The sequence below is a fragment of the Pogona vitticeps genome, chromosome 5 (genome assembly GCF_051106095.1).
Source record: "Pogona vitticeps strain Pit_001003342236 chromosome 5, PviZW2.1, whole genome shotgun sequence".
Lineage (NCBI taxonomy): Eukaryota > Metazoa > Chordata > Lepidosauria > Squamata > Agamidae > Pogona > Pogona vitticeps.
In genome coordinates, this window is record NC_135787.1 from 134,290,436 (window position 1) to 134,314,077 (window position 23,642).

General features: G+C 43.2%; 2 protein-coding genes and 1 long non-coding RNA gene across 5 annotated transcripts in view; 1 reads left to right on the forward strand and 2 right to left on the reverse strand.

The window, feature by feature from the left end:
* Window positions 1-23,642, reverse strand: part of FOXP2 (forkhead box P2) — a 576,890-nt gene that overhangs the window by 423,851 nt on the left and 129,397 nt on the right. The window lies entirely within an intron of this gene.
* Window positions 9,978-13,478, reverse strand: LOC144583292 (uncharacterized). Its single transcript, XM_078376821.1, has 2 exons — window positions 10,333-13,478; window positions 9,978-10,070 (listed from the first exon to the last, which is right to left on the reverse strand). Exon 1 carries the CDS (start codon window positions 13,086-13,088, stop codon window positions 10,347-10,349), a length of 2,742 nt encoding a protein of 913 aa, XP_078232947.1. The 5' UTR covers window positions 13,089-13,478; the 3' UTR covers window positions 9,978-10,070; window positions 10,333-10,346.
* LOC144583294 (uncharacterized) lies at window positions 15,204-16,344 on the forward strand. Its single transcript, XR_013537004.1, has 2 exons — window positions 15,204-15,255; window positions 16,174-16,344. It is a non-coding gene; the product is annotated as an uncharacterized LOC144583294 (long non-coding RNA).

Consider the following 23,642-nt stretch of genomic DNA (forward strand, 5'->3'; position numbering starts at 1 on the left):
AAGATACTTGGTGTTTCCTGTTACTGGGCAAAAATTATTTGAAATATATATTAATCGTGCTGTGGTGTTTCTGACATGAATGAAGAAAAAGATCCCTATAAAATCCTTTTCAAATCCTCTTCATGTACAACTAAAAAATAGCCATAAATCCATAGACTGTACATTAATTCTCAAATCCGTTAGAACAAATATGAATAAATTCATCTGCAAAGTGTCTAGCAAACTGGCAATAGGCTATATATATCAAAAATGTTTTATACTACTTTTCAGCTTTGAATAGTGTTGAATACAAAATATAATTACAAAATCTTAATATGCAATATGTAAAAAATAACAAAACAATGTCATGTCTAGGAATAAAATGAAGGGAACATGAATCTGTGATGATTCTCGGTCATCTATGTTTGGCTATCTGGAAGTTGAGTCATGGCAACAACTGGATTTCTTGTTAGGTTGAAACTTTTCGCTACTTATCCAAGTAGCTTCTTCAGTAGCTTCTTAGAAGCTACTCAGATGAGTAGCAAAACATTTCAGCCTAACAAGAAATAAGTCCCAGTTGCCATGACTCAACCTCCAGATAATATGAAGTTTACACTAACCAACCTATTAAGCCTGTTTGCAATTCATGGGTAAATAAACAGATGATAGAATTCTCAAAATAATATAGGCCAATATACAATTTGAAACAAGAGAAGCTGCCACAACAATCAGAGGTGCTGGTTGTATTCAACCAGTCAGCCAACAAGCAGCTAAGCAGACTGCTGTGGCAGCTTCTACATTTGGAGTTCCACTCACGTAAATACTGGACAGGTTACTAGCTATAACATCAGCCATACTGAGGATATGTCACAGTCCTGCATTTCATATCACATGATGTATGAAGAAGAGCCTCTCCTGATATTCTTAAGGCACAGAGTTTAGTACAGGGAGAGACATTCCCTGAGACATTTGGGTCCCAAGGCATTTACAGGTTTTAAAGGTCAAACACCAGGAACTTAAATGGGGCTCAGAGGGAAACAGGCAGTCAGTGCAACTCTTGCAGACTGTGACTCCAGCTATACCAATTGCAATGCTGGCAACCACATTCTATACTAATGAATGCTTTTGAGTTATCTGTAATGGAAGTGCAATGTTGAGTGTATTATAATAATCTAAACAGGAAGTCACTGGAGCCTCCTGAACTAAAGTGGTCAGACTAATTCTACTTAGAAATACTTATAACCGACAAAACAGGCAAAATTGGTAAAAGCCACCCAGAGCCCTAGTTGATGATTGAATCAATCAGTACACCCAAGCTACTCTTACACTGGCAATGCAATGTTACCTAGATAAATACGTCCATCTGAAGCACATGAGAGCCACTTACCCACAGAGTGTTCATCTTCTTCAGATTCAACCTCACATTGCAGGAGTGGGAACACTGGGGCATAAAGGATATGTGATATATTTAAGGAGTGGTTTGACCAGTTCCACAACCCCAGTGAGCTTCCATGGTATTTTATAGTGAAAACATTTTTAAACATTGAAAATTTAATAAAAAGAGGGGCTTGAGGAGCCATTTCCATCACTACCATATTCCCTCTTTATAATTTATAGAACCTAATTTGATTTAATCACCTTAAAAGCCTGCACCACTACTTTCTTTAACAGAAAAATTGCTTAATTTAGTAGATATCGCTTTCTAAATATGCAGAATTAATACTGTACACTTTACTGAGTGATTTACTTAGATTTATTGTTTCTACTATTTCATCAGAAGGCAAAACAGATGTACATTCCTGTTTCAGCTAAACATAACAGATGGTAGAGCTTCTTCAATATCTTTAGGGCTGTCAACTAATGAATGCTGCTGTTTGATTACTTAATGTGTCAAACTAGGGAAGTATGATTCCTAGCTCCTAATTTTTTAAAAAAGATTTAAAAATGAGACTGTATATTCTGAAATATTCAATGACTTCAATTTCTTTTGCTTAATTAAGAACCTTCTAATAGCATTGTCCTTTAGACATCTCATTTCTTTTCTGTCCTTAATCCAGAAATAAAAATTCAAAAAGGTTATGTCCAGTTAAGGTTTTTATTATGCATTTTCTTGTGATTCATCCAATCAGTTTTATGTGAAGTTCAAGAACCAAATACAGTACCACATTCTAGCTGCAACCTTGCCATGATTTTCTATTTCTTAGGTCCCACTAAGTTACTTCTGACACTCAGAATTATGGACCTCCAACCTAACCTATAATTAACACCCCTGCTGTTAGTCTTGCAAACTAAAAGCAATGGCTTCCTTTATTGAGTCAAGGCATCTCAGGCTAAGTCTTTCACTTCTCTACTGGTTGCATTTTTCCTGGCATTATTGTCTTTTCCTGTGAGTTTTCTTATCCAGTGTACAATAGGGTCAATTTAGTCAGTTTAGTTTCCAGGGATAGTTGAAGCTTCATTTGATCTAGAACCCCACTCTCCTGGTCCATGAACAATCAGTGGTCATTTGAAGGAATTGCTGTGTTGTGCCAGTAGTATAGTATCATCTGCATACTGATATTTTCCCATCAATCTTAACTCTTCGTTCATTTGAATCTAATCCACCTTCCAATACAATATGTTCTGTATACAGATTGAACAGATGGGAAGCCAAAAGTGATGTGAAATATGATACGTAATGCCTTTTCTTTTTCTGCATCCAGCCTGGACATCTGGCATTTCCACATATGGTTAAAAGATTCATTGTAAAATATCAAGCATCTCCTTGCTCATGTGGGAAAGTAATACAATACTCATAAAATAACTACAGCCCTGGCATCTCCTTTCTTTGAGATAAAAATGCACATTGAATGTTTCCAGTCTGTGAGCCATTTTTCCCCATATCTGTCAGCATATTCTTGTTAGCATTTTGATAGATGCAATCTCTATAGCCTGAAATTGCTCCACTAGTTTCCATTTGCTCCTAGAGATACAGTTCTTCTAAATGTTTTGAAAGCAAATTAAACTGCTGGTTCTTCTGCACATTATTTTTTGGAAGGAATCTCTAATCTCACCATGTTCAGTACATTACTTCCACATTCTCTTTATTTTACTCTGATTAGATACCATATTTCACCTATCCTTCTAATATCCCTAATTTTAGTTTAAATTTCCTTTTGGCTTCTCCTAACTCATAGAGGAGATCTTTGATTTTCCTTCCCCTGTTGTTCTTTTTTATTTCTTTGCAATGTTTATTATAATAGTTCTGTTAAATTTTGCCTTTCATTCTCATCTGTCAAATAATTTTGAGTTTCATTAGTCATCGAGTGAGATTCTTTAGCATTATGATTGTTCTAGTGATCTTCTTCAGCTTCTGATATTAACTCTTCATAGTCTGTACTACAACCTACTCCTAGTCTTGCTTTTGCAGAGAACACAGCTTCTCCATCAACCATATCCTCTATTTGATTTTTATACTGGCTGTCTAATTAATATATCTGTGTAAAACAGTCTGTTTGGCTACCTGAGTATGCATTTCCTTTAAAAACAAGCAAACATACTAGTGGCTCATTATTTGTTTCTGGCTCTGCTTTACTTCCTTCGACCTTTTTTAGGATTGTGAGATGGGAGTATTCGTACACCAATATCCCCGCACAAGTGGTGTTATCAAGGGTCCAGCCCCATGGGGCCGAACGGTCCACTCACCGATCCGCCATGGACACAGATGGCGCATTTCTATGAATGCCTCTGCAGCATGCATTCGGCTCAGCTCCCAGCAGCAGCAGCAGCGGGGGACCTCCAGAGGCCTTCCCCGCCACCATGGGAGGCATCTTGGAGGTCCCCCCCACCGCTGATAGTGCCTCCGAAGCACTATCGATGGTGGGGGGGGGGAACTCTACGATGCCTCCCATGGTGGCGGGGAAGGCCTCCGGAAGTTCCCCCAGCTGACGCAGGCTTTCCCAGGGTGAACTGGGCCTACCAGGCTTTCCGGGGCAGTAGACCGGGCCTACCGGGGGAAGCCCTCCCCCATAGGCCTGGTCCACCCTGGGAAAGCCTGCGTCGGTGGGAGGGACCTCCAAGAGGCCTCCGGCAACGGCAATGGCGGCAGCGAGGGACCTCTGAGAGGCCTCCAGCAGCAGCAGAGAAGCCCTAGGGGGCCTCGGGCAGCAGCAATGGTGGCAACGGGAGACCCCTGGAAAGCTTCAGAAAGCTAAGTTTAATTTTTTTATAAAAATTTTTGTGGGGCGGGTTCTTGGGCCAGGTACAGATTAAATGGTTTTCAATGCATTTCTATGGGGAATGCATTTTCGACTTGAGGACTTTCCAACCTACGGACCCTGTTCAAATACGGATTAATTCCATAGGACGAGACCCCACTGTACTTTGCTATTTAAGTGGGAGGAATTGAACCAGTCTGATAAGAGGCTCTATATAATTAGTGTCCTTAGTTTCAAGGCTTGTCTTTCATAACAGAGTGCTCTTGCTAAGCTTCACATTCAACCAGACTCTAAGAATTTTTCTTGAGGCTAGAGCCTCATTAAGCCTCTGGAGTTTTGGCCCCACACCAACACTTTCATCCCAGCAGTTAGAGAGTGTGCAATCAGAGGAGGCTGCTTTGTAAGATAAGGTGCTGCTTTCTGCTTTTAAAAAACTGTTCTGGACGGGTTTTGCAGCGTAGGTTTGAGCTGGGGGGTTATGTTTCTGTGCTGTGATGGGTCTTGGGGGAGTTGTTTGTTTTTTTGGGTCCCCCCTCATTTCTGATGGGTCTTGGGGAGTTTGGTTACTTTTTGAAATGTTTTTTCTCATTTCCGATGGGTCTTGGGGGGTTGTTTGTCCCCCCCCCATTTTAGATGATTCTTGGAGGGTTTGGTTGCTATTTGGTGATTTTTTTTCTCCATTTCCGATAGGTCTTGCATGCTTCCCTTGATTTTTGCTTTGTTTTCTTTGCATTTCTGATGTGTTCCATTTGTTTTCTTTGCATTTCTGATGTGCTCCCTTTGTTTTCTTTGCATTTCCAATGTGCTCCCCTTGCTTTTTCCTTTGTTTTCTTTGCATTTCTGATGGGTCTTGCACACATGATTGCTTTTCTTCCCCCCCCCCCTTCGGCTGGAAGGTATTAACCGCGTTTCCGATGGGTCTTGCAGTGATTTGTTGTTGTTTGTTTGTTTTTTTCATTAGCCCAAATGGATTAATTGCATTTCAATGCATTCCTATGGGAAATGGTGCTTCGACTTACAACCATTTCGAGGTACATCCACTTTCTGGAACGGATTATGGTCGTAAATTGAGCACCCCTGTATTAAATCTGAAATGTTTCTTCTGAGTTTCTTGTTTCCCAAGTAAAACACTTGGTAATTATCTGACTGAAAACTTCTTACTCCAGCTCATTTTCATTCACTCACCCCAAGTACTAGAATGTATAAACAATCAATTTCTTGCTTTACAGTTTCAAGCATACCTTGCGTCATACTTCTCATATTCCACATGCCAGTTCTGCATACCAGATTTTCCTTTTCTATTGATATACCTCAGCAACCAGACATCTTTTCAACTTTGAGCCAGTTGCTTCACTAGCAGCAGCACTAGTTATTCCTATATTTTGTTTTCTTGCAGCTGTCCTCAGTGTCTTCTAACCTGGGAGTCTCGTCTCCCAGCATTATCTCTTGTTTCATTTCGGACTGATTCTGAGATATAAAAAACCTCAAAAGTGGTTTGCCATTGCCTTTTACATGCTTACTAACAAGCTAGTTTGATTATCATAACCAATGTCTACAAAAGATTCTCCACCTACTGCCGTAGCTGCCCTTCAAGTATTTATCTGTTCCCGTCACTACTGGCATTATCAATTCTCTCCTGCTCATGCAACCATTAATTCCTGAAGAGGACAGATACATCTTAGTTCGGTGTTTCATTCTACCTTGGGTCCCACTGCTAAGGAAGCTAGACTTGTAATGATGGTGTTCTTCTTGGCTTCTCTGATACACTCAAGGCCCTTTACCACATTAAAACATACATACATAGGGTGGGTTTTCTTTTTATTGTTTAGAAGGAAAATACAGAATAGCTGCACAGTGTCTGTTGATTATAGTGCCAAGAACCTGCCATCCAGATAATTCAACTTCCTCTAAAGTATTATCTTTAATTCAAACTACTAAGAACTCACAGGATATGATGGCAAACTGTGGGCCAAAGTAAATTTCATGCCATCAAATAGTTCAATACTTACTTAATGAAGCATATTAATAAGTAAAGCAGTTTTTAGGGAGAGAAGATGACAAAGGACTAACAAATACTTTTTTCATAATTAAAATTTCCAAGCAGTTTACTTGTTTATTTATTTATTTATTTATTTATTTTATTTTATTTTATTTATATCCCGCCTATCTGGTCGGTTAAGACCACTCTAGGCGGCTAGACCACTCTAGGCATCTACTTGCATCTACTTTCTTATTCAGAATGTTTCATATAATGTTAAGAGCTGCTAAATGTATGTCTGTTCGTATATTTCTCTTAATACTTGATTTGGATTATGAACAAAATATTCCATAACCTCCTATTAAGCCTGCTCTCATGCAATGTAGGCAGCTGTGCAAGAGGTCCCCCTTGAATAATCACAAGCCAAGCCTCCACAAAAGAGATCTTAGCTTCCATAAAGTAATACTCATGCAAGCCAGAGATTCTGTTACTATGACAGCGTGTCTTTACTCTCCAGTAGTCTTCAGCATGATCCTAGTCTAAAAATATAGTTGCATTGCGCAAGGAGTGGCAAAATGGAATTTAACAAGCTTATCTAATAAACTGATAAGATGAACTGAATTCAAAACACCTCATTCTACTAAAGACAAACTGATCAGCAAATGTCCTTCTGAGAACTGAAAAGGAAATAAACAGAACTATATAATACACAACCTTAATAGTAATATTTGCATGTATACGTTTTTAAACATAAATTACTTAAACAATTCTTACATAAATAATTCTTACATAAATATTACTGGTGCTACTTGTTCAGTTTCACAAGTGCAGGGGCAGACTCTCCAAATGCTCACTGGGCCTCCTCCGGTGGGATTTCCTACACTATGTAACAGGATTTCAACCCGTGTTATACTTCGTACAATCAATGTAGGAAATTAGAAGAAAATGCATACTATTCAATAATGCAACTACAAAGAAAAATCTACCAGCATACATATTCCACTTTTCGACATTCCAAAAACATGAATTAAGATTACTGCAACCTAAAAAAGCTCTGTAATTTTGGAAGAGGTAGCTATGTTAGTCTGTGCAAGCATATCAGGCAAAAACAAAAGAGGAATAAAAACTAAAAAAAAAGACAAAAACATTATGTCATCTTATATTTTAATGTAAGCTTTCATGGAACTTCACCCACTTCTTCAGACATATGAGATAGAGGACAGAGATCACACACCAAAACATTCATGTCAGACTCTAAGGGACAGTAGTATATGGCTGCATTTCATACATACAATGATTTATGACCTCTAATTGGTATTCAGTTCTTTTGAAGTTTGTTCTGCAACCATTCCAGCAAGAGACACAAAACAAGGCAAAAGCCAAAAAACAGAGGATGTTGTGGTACTTTAAAGACCAACTGTAAGCGGTAACATGATGAAAGGAAATAATGGGGAACAATGATAGACTTTACCTTTGAGCCTTGTTCCAAAATACGGGTTTGGTAATAGTGAAGGAAAATAATAGTAGATAACAGCATAATTATTTGGTGGTGTCTTAAGAAATCTTGACTGATGTTAAATGCAATCTAAGCTAACTCTGTGCCTTTGCTCAATCACACTTCTATCATAGTCTAATGAAAAGCACACATAGCTACAAAATGCTGTAGAATCTATAGATATCTAATTTGTATGTCCTGTAAATATTCTTAATATAATACTAAATAGGCCAACAATATGACCACAATAGAGCAATCACTTTTTTATTATTATTTCTGGCATCTCACAATTTTAACCACAATCTTGTACAAATACATTTAACCATTAAAGCTCTTCTTGTTATAGACCATGGGTCGGGGAACAGGGGTAAATTACCCCAAGTGGGGTAAAAGTGAAAATCCTGGGGGTAATGAGCAGAGTGCTACCTCCTCCCTCCCACCCCCACCCTCTGCAGCCAAGCTCAAATTGTAAACCACCTGGTCCTGTTACTTCCTTCCTTGCAGCAGGGGACTTCTAAATGTTCCGTTTGTTCAGAGATTGGGGAGATAAGCTTTGCTAATAGGTTCCAGCTGGGGATTAGCCCCAGGCCATCAATCAATCCGGGGCTTCTGAATGACTGCTTCCTCCGGAAGTGAATGCGAGCAAGCAGAAAGCGGGAAAGGAGCAAGCAAGGGAAGGAGGGAAGAAAGAAAGGTGCGAGAGACCGAGGACTTCATCAGGCTTATTTAAACGTATGTAATTGGAGAAAATGGAGGGCGAAAATGGAGGGAGGGAGAAAATGGAGGGAGGGAGGAAATGGAGTGTGTGTGTGTGTGTCTGTGTGTGTGTGAGAGAAAGACAGACAGACAGACAGACAGACTGACTCAAAACTGAAAATGAACAGGCAGTCAAGCAAAAGAGAGACTGAATTAAGGTGGGGGGGAGGGTGGCTTTTTAAGGTGCTCTCTGGGTTTATCATTGCTTTGCTTCCAAGAAGCAGGCATCTTTGAATCTCGTGGGTGCTGTCACCCTCTGCAGTGATCATGCAGCTCAAGAAAGTAAAATCTGTCACTGCCTCCATATCTTCCCCTTCTATTTCTCAGGAGGTGATGGGACCAGTGGCCAGGATCTTGTTTTTTTTTTTTTTTTATGTTGAGCTTCAGAGCATTTTTTGCGTTCTCCTCTTTCACCCTCATTAAGAGGTTCTTTAAGTCCTCACTTTCTGCCATGCTTTTGCATAGTCAGTGAAGCAGAAGTAGATGTTTTTCTGGAACTCTCTGGCTTTCTCCACAATGCAGTGCATGTCAGCAATTTGGTCTCTAGTTCCTCTGCCCCTTCGAAATCCAGTTTGTACTTCTGGGAGTTCTCGGTCCATGTTCTGCTGAAGCCTGCCTTATTTATTTATTTATTTGATTTTTACCCCACCCCTCTAGACCATGTCTTGGAGGATTTTGAGCATAACCTTGCTGGCGTGTGAAATGAGCACAATTGTATGGTAGTTAGAGCATTCTCTGGCACTGCCCTTCTTTGGGATTGGGATGTAGACTGATCTTTTCCAGTCCTCTGGCCACTGTTGAGTTTTCCATTGATGATGATAAAAAAAGCACACTGGTCCTTTGATACTGGGCTGTGGCACCAGGGTGGGTGACATGACCTTTAACCTGGTTTGTTCCTTTTCGCACACCACACATAGAATGATTAAAGTGGTAGGGAAAGCCCCCCCCCCAATTCTGCATTGGCTGTCTCTAGCAAGCATGCCATTGCTAGCACCACTCTGGCAGCCACTAATGATCCTCTGCAAGCTAACAAAAATTTAATGCAACTTGCTAGGCATGTTGGACACCTTAATACTCCCTATACCACACCATGGCTGGAGTGCAATGTGTTCCAGCAAAAATAGTGCACATCTTTATCAAATTTGGTGCATCCTGCTAGTTCGGTATACAGTCTGTGTAGATTCAATAATATTTTTAATTCAAATAATGTATGATTTCCTTCCTTTCGAATCAAGGGGGTAATGTCGGCGTATATAAATTTTTTGGGGGGGTAAAAGGTAAAAAAAACCCTGTTATAGACAAAGCGACCAACAGAATCTTCAATAAAACCCAGGTAGCAAGTTACTATTAAAGAAGAGGCATAGCACTAAATTGAAGGCAAGTCTAGATGGCATCTCACACTAACCTCAATTTGAAATAACAAGCTTTGCATATATATAAAACACACTACATTATGGGTATTATAACATAATTAAATCAGTTATAACATTCAATCAAAATTTAGTTTAGAACAATTTTGAAACATCTAGATTATAGTAATTACAATTAAAAATTAAAAAAGGACAGGTTACTTACCTGTAAACATGGTTCTTCAAGTGGATTCTCCATGAATACACACTAATGGGTTAAGTCAGCACTTGTGCTGGCCTCTCGGAATCTTCTAGAGCTGCAAGAGAAAAGTAACAATGTTGAGGTTGCCCTGCACTGAGCATGCTCAGCCCGCCAACGGCTCAGTTCCCCGTGTCCGCCATGTGAAGAGTTGGAAACCAGAACACTCCTCAGTGACGGACAAGTGGGGAGGCCGGGCGGGACGTGTGTATTCATGGAGAATCCACTTGAAGAACCATGTTTACAGGTAAGTAACCTGTCCTTCTTCAACGTGGTTCTCCATGAATCCACACTAATGGGTGACTAGCAAGCACACTTACAGGATGGTGGGCCGTCACTGAAGCAGTGAAGTCAAAACAGCCCTTCCAAATTTGGTCTCTGCTTTAGCCCGAAGGTCCAGCTTGTAGTGGGTAACAAAGGTAGAAGCATTGGACCAAGTAGCAGACCGACAAATCTCCTGGATGTCGACTCCCCTTAGCAAGGCCGTAGATGTAGCCATGGCCCTAGTGGAATGGGCTTTGAGACCTTCCGGCACAGGTTTCTGCAGCAGTTCATATGCCAAAGAAATGGTAGAGACTAGCCACCTGGAGAGGGAAGAGGAGGAAGCAGGAGAGCCCTTGCGAGGCCCATAAAAACAAAGAAACAGTCTATGGGCCTTCCTGAAATCTTTAGTCCTGGTAACATAATAAGCCAGTGCTCTACGAACATCTAAAGCATGGAGCATGCGTTCGACTTCTGTAACTGCATCAGGAAAAAGGGTTGGTAAGATCAACGGCTGGTTAACGTGGAAGGTAGACACAACCTTAGGCAGAAATGTCACATCAGGATGAAGGACAACCTTATCCCTAAAAAATTGCAAATAAGGAGGATCGGCACGCAGGGCAGCTAACTCACTAGCTCTCCTAGCCGAAGTAATGGCCACCAAAAATAGTGTCTTGAAGGACAAGAATTTCAAGTCACAGGAGGCCATGGGCTCGAAAGGATGCCGCGTAAGACAATGCAAGACAGTCTGTAGCGACCACTGAGGTATCGGTCTTTTAGCTGGAGGCCGCATGTTGTCAAGTCCCTTGAAAAAGGCTTTAAGGGTTGGGTGAGAGAACCATCTGGATGACTCTGAACCCGGAGGTTGGAAGGCCACAATAGCTGCAGTGTAAACCTTTAGTGTTGACTTAGACAGGCCCAAATCGAAAAGATGCCTGAGGTATAACAGCAGAGTCGATAAGGCCACAGGTGAGGAATGCAGCCGACGTTCCTCAGCAAACCTGAGAAAATTTCTCCACTTGTAGCTGTAAAGCAACTTAGTGGCAGGCTTCCGCGCCTTATTGATGACCTCCGTCAATGATGGGAAATCCTCCACGCAGTCAAGTGGAGTGCATCGAGGTCTGGATGGAGAACATTCCCTCCGCTCTGAGTGAGTAAGTTGGGCTGCAACGGAAGAGTCACCTTGTCCACTGACGCTTGAGACAGAGTGGAGAACCACGGTCGACGTGGCCACCAAGGGGCAATTAGTATTGCTTCTGCCCCCGTCTGTAGTAGTCTGACTATGACCCTCTGAAGGAGTGGCAGAGGGGGAAACAGGTAGATGAGGCCTCTCTTCCATGGTACCATGAACGCGTCTCCGAGGGAGCCTTGTCCTCTGCCCGCGCGGGACGCATAGAGTGGACACTTCATGTTGTGTTGCGTCGCAAACATATCCACCAGTGGATGCCCCCATCGTTGGCAAAGGGTGGTGAACACCTTCTGGTCCAGCTGCCACTCGTGGGATTGGAACGGGCGACGACTGAGTTCGTCCGCCAACTGGTTGTCTGATGTGGCCACATGGATAGCCACTGGAAAAATGTGCCTCAGGTAGCACCATTCCCAGAAATGTACTGTGAGAAACAGCAGAGACTTGGACCTCGTGCCCCCTTGCTTGTTCAGGTAGTACATCGTGGTGGTATTGTCCGTTACTACCTGCACAGCTGTGCCCCTGAGAAGAGGAAGAAATGCCCTGAAGGCCTTTATCACCGCTAGCATCTCTAGATGGTTGATATGCAGGGATGCTTCCTGCGGGGACCACAGAGCATGTATCTGGTGATGTAGACAATGGGCTCCCCATCCCATCGGGCTGGCGTCCGTTGTCACCTGTATGGTGAGTTGTAGAGGACGAAAGGGTCTCCCGATTAGCAGATGTGGAAGAAAGAGCCACCACTGTAACTGCCTTGCAAGTTCTGGAGTGACCCTGAGGCGCTTGTGCTGACTGTCTGCGACAGGGTTGAACAGGGCCATCAGCCAAGATTGTAGAGAGCGCATTTTGAGCCTCGCATGGGGCAAGGTGGCCGTTGTTGAGGCCATGAGGCCTAGCAGGTGTTGTGCTAGCTTTGCAGATACTGTCCTCCTTGGCTTGAACCTCAGAACTGCTTTTCTTATTTTCTGGACACGTTCTGGAAGTATGAACAGGCGGGCTTGCACGGCATCCAGCCTGGCCCCTATGTAGTCCATCACTTGAGAGGGTCGTAAATGAGACTTCTCGTAATTGATGGATAGGCCTAAGGCCTGTAGGGTCTGCAGAACTTGATGAGTGTCCTGGTAGGCTTGGTGTTTGGACTTTGACACGATCAGCCAATCGTCGATGTATGGGTAAATTTGAATCCCCTGGAGACGTAGATAAGCTGCCACCGGGGCCATACACTTGGTAAAGGTCTGTGGAGCGGTGGAAAGGCCGAATGGGAGAGCTACAAATTGGTATATGGTGTCCTGGAAGATCAGTCGAAGGTACTTTCTGTAGGCCTCGTGGATTGTTACATGAAAGTAAGCATCCTTCAGATCTACCACTACAAACCAATCTCCTTTCTTGAGCAGGTGGACGATCCCTTCCAGAGTAACCATCCGGAACTTCCGAGGATTGAGGTAGGTGTTGAGATCCCTCAAATCCAGTATGGGTCGAAGACCCCCGTCCTTCTTTGGAACAGCAAAGTATCGGGAGTAGAACCCGTTCAGGATGTCTCTGTAAGGTACCTTCTGGATGGCTCGCTTCTGTAGTAGAGTGAGAATCTCTTCCTCTAGGACGGGATCGAAGGATGTATGCCTGACCCATCCTAGAGGAGGCAATTCTATAAACTCCAGGCGGTAGCCGGAGCTGATAATTTTCAAGACCCAGGTGTCTCGAGTGATCTTGTACCAGTTCTGAAGGAAAGGAGAGAGGCGAGTCAGATGGTGGTGGATCCGGATGCTGACTGGGAAGTCAAAGGTATTGCTTGAACTTCCGACCAGAAGGCTTGAATGACTGGCGTTTGCTGTGTGTCTTGAAGCTAGAGGCGGAGGAAGAAGCCTGAGAAGATCTTGCAGGGGGCTGTGGCCTGAACTGGCGATAAGTGGAGGTTGTACCCTGCTGGTACGACTGCTGTTGAGGCCTGGAACGCCACTGAGGTTTTGAAGGCCTCGGCTGTTGCTGTATGGCATAAGATTTTGCCGTTTTCTTACTCTCGTGGAGGGATTTCAAGTTCTCATCTGTTTTTTCACTGAAAAGACCAGTGGCATCAAAGGCTAAGTTCTTAATCCTGGCTTTAATGTCATCCATGATGTTGGCAGACCGTAACCAGGCGTGCCGCCGCAAAGTAATGATAGATGCCAGATTTCTAGCATTGGCATCCGCCACATGCCGTGAAGCTAGACGTTGGTGCTTAGACACAGTCTGTGCCTCAGCATAAGCGTCAAGGCATACTTGCCTGATGTCTTCTGGTGCCACTTGGAGCGCTGGGAGCACTCTCGCCCAGAGCTGTTTTTGATAAGCCCCCATGGCCACCAAGTAGTTGAGGGCTCTGAGGGCAAAGGTGGTCATTGAGTATAGCCTCCTTCCAAGCACCTCAAGGTCTCTTCCTTCTTTGTTAGTTGGGGTCGGGTGACCTTTGGTGGGCAAACGTCCCGCACTAGACTCCACCACAAGAGAGTTAGGGGCAGGGTGTTTCAGAAGGCACTCTGTTTTTGGGCCATGGACCCGATACATGTTCTCAGTCCTTCTGGAAAAGGTGGGGGAATCAGCTGGATGGTCCCAATAACCGGTGATGAGATCCATGAGTTCTGGCACATAAGACAGGCTAACTGGACGAGACCTGTCCTTGTGAATGTCCCCAAAGATTAGGTCATCCTCACGAGAAGGAGATTTCTCCACCTCCATCCTCAAGGTAGCAGCCATTCTCGCGACCATCTGAGGATACGATGAAAAATCCTCCGATGGGGATGATGGATGGATATCTGCCGCATCAGACCCCAATGGCTCAGCAGGCACCGGTGTCTCCAAGGAGGCGTCTGATGTACCTTCGTCCTCGTGTTCAGAAGAGGAAACCGAGTCAGGTTCATCCTCCTCCTCCAAAAGCCGAGGGGCGACAGGCTGTGGTATGCCCTCTGTAGGCTTGGGAGGTTTAGTGGGTAACGGTCTACTCGGGCTTGGTAAAGGCGCCGCGGGCTTGTCAGCAGGTGTCGGTGTCGGGACACTATGCTTGGTAGACCGACCCTCCGCCGGAGTAGCGCGGTCCTCGTTATCTGGGAGAAGGCGCTTTCGACGTCGACCCTTTTTTGGAGGCGGCGTGGTGGAAGTAGACGAAGAGGAAGAGTAGGTCCTCTTTCGTCGATGCCGTCTATCCCTCGACGTGGAAGAGGAATCAGACGTATAGTCCCTTTTATGTCGACGACGGCGGCGAGACCTCCGTCTCTCATGGCTGTCGTCGGAGTCCGATGAAGAGTACTCTCGACGTCGATGCTTCCGTCGTCTATCACCATCCGTAGTACGCTTTCGCTTGCGATGGCGCTTAGGCTTCTTAGGGATGGTGTCCTCCTCGGTCTCGAGCGTTGGGCGTCGAGGAGGGGCCGGTACACTCGGATCCCCCGGTCTCCTCGGAGAGGGTGTCGGAGACTTAGTAGCCGGCGATCCCGGTGTAGACGACCGGGATCGAGACGCCTGCCCAGGTAGAATTGGGCTCCGAGGCGCATCGGTCAAGCCAGAGATGATTTTGTCAATCTGGCTTGCCGTGGGAGACCTCTCGACGACGACCAATGGTTCTTGTCGTGGAGGAAGAGAGGCTCCGGGCTCCGACGCGGACTCTCGGTCTCTCGAAGAGTCCTCCAGGAACGGAGAAGGGAGTGAGGAGGAGATGGGAGGCACTACCAGAGTAACCTCCTTCGATGTCGATGCTCCCTTCAACTTTAGCTTCTTCTTTTTCAGGTGCTCCGGCTTCGGTGGAGAGATGGAGCCAGTCGACGCTGAGGTAAGTACCTTCTTGGACGAGGTTTTCGCTTTGGACTTGGTTTTCGCCTTTTTAGGGACGTCCAGGACAGTATCCGATGAGGTGGATTGGACTACCCTAATCTCCGACCGTACTGAGGAGGAGGATTGGGCTACCTCCATTTCAGATGGTTGAGAGGCGGACAACGTTTGCTTCCAAAGGGAATATCTGAGACGTTGCTGCCGAGCCTTCAGCGTCACCTTAGTGAATCTTTTGCAGTGCCGACAGTTGGACACGGAGTGGGATTCTCCAAGGCAGTACAGGCAGAGAGAATGTCCGTCCTGGAAAGGAAGTTTCCGGGAACAGGCGGTACAGAGGCGAAAGGGTCCTCTCCTCGGGGATGGTTTGTCCTTTGGAGGCATAGACTAACCGGTAGATGGAAGTAGACCAGGAGTCCCGAGTAACGGAGCGTTTACTGGGCTTGGTGAAGGCCGGTAGACCAGGAGTCTCGAAGGCTATGGAGCTTTCGACGGACGTGGTGAAGGCAGGTAGACTAGGAGTCCCAGGTAAAGGGAGGTAGGCCAAGACACCGGATATGGAAAATTGAAGAAATCCGGTAGGCGCGTGGCGCACCACAGGAGGCCAATTACCGTTGATCGGTATGACCAAATGGCGCGTGGCGCCTCAGAGGGTGGCCTGAAAGGCCAATTAGGCCAAAAAAGGTCTGAGGAAAACCGCCAGAGGCAAAACGAAGTCAAAAACCAGTCCAGAGTCAGGGCAACAACAGGCAGGTCAACGATTTTCAGTCCGGTCAGTGTAAAACACGAAATATAGCCAAAAAAACAGGAGCTCAGTCCGAGAGGTTCCAACTTTCACAAGCGGAAAAAAGGAACTGAGCCGTTGGCGGGCTGAGCATGCTCAGTGCAGGGCAACCTCAACATTGTTACTTTTCTCTTGCAGCTCTAGAAGATTCCGAGAGGCCAGCACAAGTGCTGACTTAACCCATTAGTGTGGATTCATGGAGAACCACGTTGAAGAAGCGTAGCCTATCCTTTAAAACCTTTCTTCTTAGCAGTCAATCAGTTGCCAAAAGCCTGTTGGAACAGGAAGGTTTTAGGCTGCCCGTGGAAGGGCAGCAGAGTAACGGCCATATAAGCTCTCTTCAGAGGGAGTTCTATAGGTTGGGAGCAGCCACAGAGAAGCCCCACCGCACCCACCTCTCTCATGGCCTGACCATGGCCACAGGAAGGAGGAACCAAGATAAAGCTCTGTGATGATCTAGTAGGGTTGTTACACTGCCATAATTATTTACCAAAGAAAGCAAATGGTAAAAATATAATCTCATGGGCAGAGAGGCACTGATTTCTTGGGTAGTGACCAAGCATCTTAAATTCTAGTGTGGTTTCCTTCTCAAGTTCCTGCAGCCATAGAAGAGTAGCTCTTTTTTCCCTAAAAGTAAACATAAGTATGCTATTTTCCTAGTCGCCTATATTAAACTCCAGTTAACACACTCCGGCTGAAATCCTATTTCATACCTTCAGATATGCAACACAAATTTGTATCAGTCTTAGGGAACAGCACAGGAGGGCAGAAGCCCTATTCAAAAAGTACTTCTGGATGTATGTAAAGTCATGGACAAAGCAGGAGGAGCTCCATGGTTGAGTGTAAAGTCAAATTGCATAATGCAAGTTCCCCAGGTACGATGCCCAAGCACTCTTCCGCTGGTGTAACTTTACACACATAGCACACAAGACTTCAGTCTGTAACACATAAATATTTGCTGAACAGAAATTCACGTAAAGGGAATCACATGAAAAACTGTGGTGGTCAGGATACAATTACCCACTCTGTAAATTTTCAACAACCACAATATTAGGCTGACAAAATCTGCATTTAGTCAAAGAATCTTAATCTTTTTTTTATGCTGATAACTTAGTATTGGGGTAAAAATTAATATGAGGCTATACAAATCTAGATGGCTCCTTTTAAATCTGTACTGAAGAGTAAAACTAAATCACAGAAACATGTACTAACTCAAATACAGAGTAGAAAAGTTCTCCCTCTTCCCTAGATTATGGAAAAACTTTGATCATGAAAGTTTTATAGAAGAGCAGGAAAGGCACTGAAGGCAGGTAGCTTCTCACGGGCCATTCATTTGGAATATAACTGCAAGCAATATATTTTTATAACTATTTACTTTTTAAAAAGGAAGAAAGGAAGAAAGAGCCAAGAAAATGTGTACATTGGGGACCATGAGAGGTAAATCAGAATGCTGCTTCGGGGTCCATGATTCAAGTCAAAGGGCCTTTTTATTTTCTATATGAGAACACAAAAGACCAACTCAACCGAACTGTAAATCTTGCAAGTTCTCGGCAAGCCTGCATTTACTGAAATATCCATTTCTGTTCAGGATTGCTGCTGTTTCAAAGTGTTTGTAAGCTATTTTTAAAATTATGTTGTTTTTATAACTATTACAGTTTTTTATCTCTTTCCAGTGTTGATTTTGCTATCTATGTAACGCTGAGTTAACAGGTAAATGCTACAATCCTAACCCACTTTAAAAGTAGTTCTTGCTTCTGAAAAAAATATGATGGGTTTGCAGTGAAATAGGTAACTAAAAGCCAGAGAGTTCCAGAAAAACATCTACTTCTGCTTCATTGACTAAGCAAAAACCTTTGACTGGGTGGACCACAACAAACTATGGCAAGTTCTTAAAGAAGTATCTCCTGAGAAATCTATATGTGGGACAGGAAGCAACAGTTAGAACTGGATATGGAACAACTGATTGGTTCAAAATTGGGAATGAGTACGACAACGCTATATATTGTCCCCCTGCTTATTTAATATGCAGAATATATCATGTGAAAGGCCGGACTTGAGGAATCCCAAGCCGGAATTAAGACTGCCGGAAGAAATATCAACAACCTCCGATATGCAGGTGATACCATTCTGATGGCAGAAAGTGAGGAGGAATTAAAGAACCTCTTAATGAGGGTGAAAGAGGAGAGTGCAAAAAGTGGTCTGAAGCTCAACATCAAAAAAACTAAGATCATGGCCACTGATCCCATCACCTCATGGCAAACAGAAGGGGAAGATATAGAGGCAGTGACAGATTTTACTTTCTTGGGCTCCATGATCACTGCAGATGGTGACAGCAGCCACAAAATTTAAAGACACCAGCTTCCTGGGAAGAAAGTAATCACAAACCTAGAGAGCATCTTAAAAACTAGAGACATCACCTTGCCGACAAAAGTTTGCATAGTCAAAGCTATGGATTTTCCAGTAGCGGTGTATAGAAGTGAGAGCTGGACCATAAAGAAGGCTGACCGCTGAAGAACTGATGCTTTTGAATTGTGGTACTGGAGGAGACTCTTGAGAGTCCCCTGGACTGCAAGGAGAACAAACCTATCCATTCTGAAGGAAATCAACCCTGAGTGCTCACTGGAAGGACAGATCCTGAAGCTGAGGCTCCAGTACTTTGGCCATCTCAGGAGAAGGGAAGACTCCCTGGAAAAGACCCTGATGTTGGGGAAGTGTGAAGGCAAGATATACCAGAATTGACATCATCTTGAAATAACTTGCTTTGTTTAGAAAACACTGAATGTAAAGAAACAGATCAGCTGAGTTAAAAACTTTCAAAGTATCAATAACTTACAGTTTGAAAGGACTTCTCTGAAGAAAATTAATGAACTAATCTCAAATTATTTGCAACAGAAATGAAGCACACGATCAATGAGAAGGTAAGTATTTAATTTATAGTGTCTAGTTTTAAACTGCAGTAGAACACTAGCTTGCAGGATGGATCTGATTTAAATTACAATTTAAATTTTAAAAACTGGATTTTTTGATGATTTAAATCATTTTTCCCCCACCTGGCTGGCTTGTGTGCTTGCTTTCTTGCTTTTGATGGAGCAAACAACCTAACAGTTCTGGTGCAGGGCAGGAACAACCACTAGATAGATACTCATGCTCAGAGGTCTCTCTAGGGCAGAACTGGAAAGGAACATTGAGACTTTACTGTCCTGCCAGCAGTCTGCACAGGAGAAAGCTGTAGCATTGAAAGAAGGAAAAAAACAATACATAGAATCCTAAGTACGTAAGATGCAGTCTGGGCAAATGGGAAAGATTTGTTTATTCATTTACCAAACACAGATATTGCGGCTTAAATCAAAACCAAAGGCCTAATTCTGATACTGAAAACAAGGAATATGTGATGTTCCCTCACTTCAAAAACCTTTGTATTTACCTTTTTTTGAAATTTTGTAAATAAACTTCAAGTGCTTCTTACTGAAAGATGAAAATATTTCCTTCTTTATGAATTTCCTATCTTTGAATGGCACCACAGCTCTGTACTTTCACTCCTACTGTGCTAGAAATATAATTTTCAGATAGCCCAGAGGCACTGTAGCACATTCTGCGCTGCCATGAGCAAGACCAATATTTGAGAGCTAACTTAGGATTCCTGCTGCCTGAGCTGGTAGAGAACAAGCATCTGGAAGAAGTGATGAGCTTGTTCTCCTGAGGGTAAGGTGCCAGCTGCACTACTCTAAGAGAGAGATAGTGTGGAATTAATAGTGGCCTCATAGGGAAGCTGTACATTTTGCCTTTCAGTGTGAACAACCATGCATTAATGGAAACCAGAATGGTGGAATGAGACCTCAGAACTGAAAAGAGGAAGAAAATAAATTGACAGTCAAAATAAAATGTTTTCTTTCTTCTAATAATCTGGCTCTTGGTGAGTTAAAAGCACAATATATAAAGTGTATTTATAATTTATAACAGCAAATTCCTAGATAAAGGCCTGTTTCAAGAACTACTGACTGAAGCACAGGATACAAAAATTATAAGGAAAAAAAGGAAATAATTAGATATAGAAGAAAAAATGGCATAGGCCAGTTACAAAATGGCACGCACAAAAAAAGAACTTTTACATTCATGTTCAATAGACACCATACGGGTGTTCATTCTTCCTTGAATAAAATATGTCTCAAAATACAAATACAGATGAAAGGAATATGTATGAAAGTCTGACCTACGTAGAATGACACACACAGGAGCATATGTATTTCAGAAACTAGTTGCAAACATACATCCCTAAAGGAACACTGCCAGGAACAGAATAGAAGCCCCCACCCAATACAAAACAGTTGTGCCATATCCTTTTGATTTGATAAATGTTTCCTAAGATTGTCTGTCCGTACCACTTCTGAATCAGAGTCAGACCAGCACAGGGAGAGCTTAACCCCTCTTTTTTCCCAAAGGCGGGAGATGCTCGAGAAAAGACAATGTTGTGAAAGTTACCAGGTAGTGCCTGATTTATTATAATTTGTAGAGGTGGCTATGGATGAGTTGCTAGAGCGTACTGTCCCTGATCCAAATTATAGAGCAATTCGTACAAGAGTACATGTCGAGGAATACTACCAGCACCATGAAAAACTTATTTATATATTTAAAACATTTTTAGCCTGCCTTTCTCCTTTAAAAGGACCCAAGGAGGCTCATACCATTAAAAGATGGGCTATGCCGTGCAGGGATACCCAAGACGGACAAGTCATCGTGGAGAGTTCTGACTAAAAGCGATCCACCTGGAGCAGGAACTGGGAAGCCACTCCAGTATCTTTGCCAAGAAAACCCCATGAACAGAAACAAACGGCTAAAAGATATGACACTGGAAGATGAGCATCTCAGGTCGGAAGGCATCCAACATGTTACTGAGGAAGAGCAGAGGACAAGTACAAGTAGCTCCAGAGTTAATGAAGTGGTTGGGCCAAAGCCGAAAGGACGCTCAGCTGTGGACACGCCTGGGAGCGAAAGGAAAGTCCGATGCTACAAAGACAAATACTGCATAGGAACCTGGAATGTAAGATCTATGAACCTTGGGAAGCTGGAGGTGGTCAAACAGGAGATGGCAAGAATAAACATTGACATCCTGGGCGTCGGTGAACTAAAATGGACGGGAATGGTAAAATTCAACTCAGACGATTATCATATCTACTATTGTGGGCAAGAATCCCGTAGAAGAAATGGAGTAGCCCTTATAGTCAACAAAAGAGTGGGAAAAGCTGTACCGGGATACAATCTCAAAAATGATAGAATGATTTCAATACGAATCCAAGGCAGACCATTCAAGATTACAGTAATCGAAGTTTATGCGCCAACCACTAATGCTGAAGAGGCTGAAATGGACCAATTCTATGAAGACTTACAACATCTTCTACAGCTGACACCAATGAAAGATGTTCTTGTCATTATACGGGAATGGAATGCTAAAGTAGGGAGGCAAGAGATAAAAGGAACAACAGGTAAGTTAGGCCATGGAGTTCAAAATGAAGCAGGGCAAGGGCTAATACGAGTTTTGTCAAGAGAACAAGCTGTTCATCACAAACACTCTTTTCCAACAAGAGGCGACTCTACACATGGACATCACCAGATGGGCAATACTGAAATCAGATCGATTATATTCTCTGCAGCCAGTGATGGAGAAGCTCTATACAGTCAGCAAAAACAAGACCTGGAGCTGATTATGGCTCTGACCATCAGCTTCTTATAGGAAAACTCAAGCTTAAACTGAAGAAAGTACAAAAAAACACTGGGCTAGTCAGGTATAATCTAAACCAAATCCCTATGAATACAAAGTGGAAGTGAAGAACAGATTTCAGGAACTCGATTTGGTGGACAGAGTGCCTGAATAACTATGGCTGGAGGCTCGTAACATTGTACAGGAGGCAGCAACAAAAACCATCCCAAAGAAAAGGAAATGAAAGAAAGCAAATTGGCTGTCCAACGAGGCATTACAAATAGCAGAGAAGAGAAGGGAAAGAAAATGCAAGGGAGATAACGAAAGTTAAAGAAAATTGAATGCAGACTTCCAAAGAATATCAAGCAGAGACAAGAGGGCCTTCTTAAATGAACAATGCAAAGATATAGAGGAAAATAATAGAAAGGGAAAAACCAGAGATCTGTTCAAGAAAACTGGAGATATGAATGAAATATTTTGTGCAAAGATGGACATGATAAAGGACAAAAATGGTAGGGACCTAACAGGAGCATAAGACATCAAGAAGGGGTGGCAAGAATACAGAGGAATTGTACCAGAAAGACCTGGATGTCCTGTGGTTGCTGACCTTGAGCCAGGCATCCTGGAGAGGGAAGTCAAGTGGGCCTTAGAAAGCATGACTAACAACAAGGCCAATGGAGGTGATCATACCAGCTGAACGATTTAAAATCTTAAAAGATGACGCTGTTAAGGTGCTACACTCAATATGTGAGTAAGTTTGGAAACCTCAGCAGTGGCCAGAGGATTGGAAAATATCAGTCTACATCCCAATCCCAAGGCCAGTGCCAAAGAATGCTCCAATTACCGGACAATTGCACTCATTTCACACGCTAGCAAGGTTATGTTCAAAATCCTCCAAGGTAGGCTTCAGCAGTATGTGGACTGAAAACTCCCAGAAGTACAAGCTAGATTTCGAATTGCTAATATGAGCTGGATTATGGAGAAAGCCAGAGAGTTCCAGAAAAACATCTATTTCTGCTTCATTGACTTCACAAAAGCCTTTGACTGTGTGGACCACAGCAAACCATGGCAAGTTCTTAAAGAAATGGGAGTGCCTGACCACCTTATCTGTCTTCTTAGAAATCTGTATGTGGGACAGGAAGCAACAGTTAGAACTGGATATGGAACAACTGATTGATTTCAAATTGGGAATGAGTACGACAAGGCTGTATATTGTCTGCCTGCTTATTTAACTTATATGCAGAATACATCACGCGAAAGGTTGGACTGGATGAATCTCAAGCCGGAATTAAGATTGCCGGAAGAAATATCAACAACTTCAGATATGCAGATGATACCACTCTTGATGGCAGAAAATGAGGAAGAATTAAAGAACCTCTTAATGAGGGTGAAACAGGAGAGCGCAAAAAATGGTCTGAAGCTCAACATCAAAAAAACTAAGATCATGGCCACCGGGCCCATCACCTCATGGCAAATAGAAGAGGGGGGTATGGAGGCAGTGACAAACTTTACTTTGTTGGGCTCCATTATCACTGCAGATGGTGACAGCAGCCACGAAATTAAAACACACCTGCTTCTTGGGAGGAAAGTGATGACAAATCTAGACAGCATCTTGGAAAGCAGAGACATCACCTTGCCAACTAAAGTCCACATAGTCAAAGCTATGGTTTTTCCAGTAGCGATGCATGGAAGTGAGAGCTGGACCATAAAGCAGGCTGACCGCCAAAGAATTGATGCTTTTGAATTGTGGTGCTGGAGGTGGCTCTTGGAGTCCCCTGGACTGCAAAGAAAACAAACTTATCCATTTTGAAAGAAATCAACCCTGAGTGCTCACTGGAAGGACAGATCCTGAAGCTGGGGCTCCAATACTTTGGCCATCTCATGAGAAGAGAAGACTCCCTGGGAAAGACCC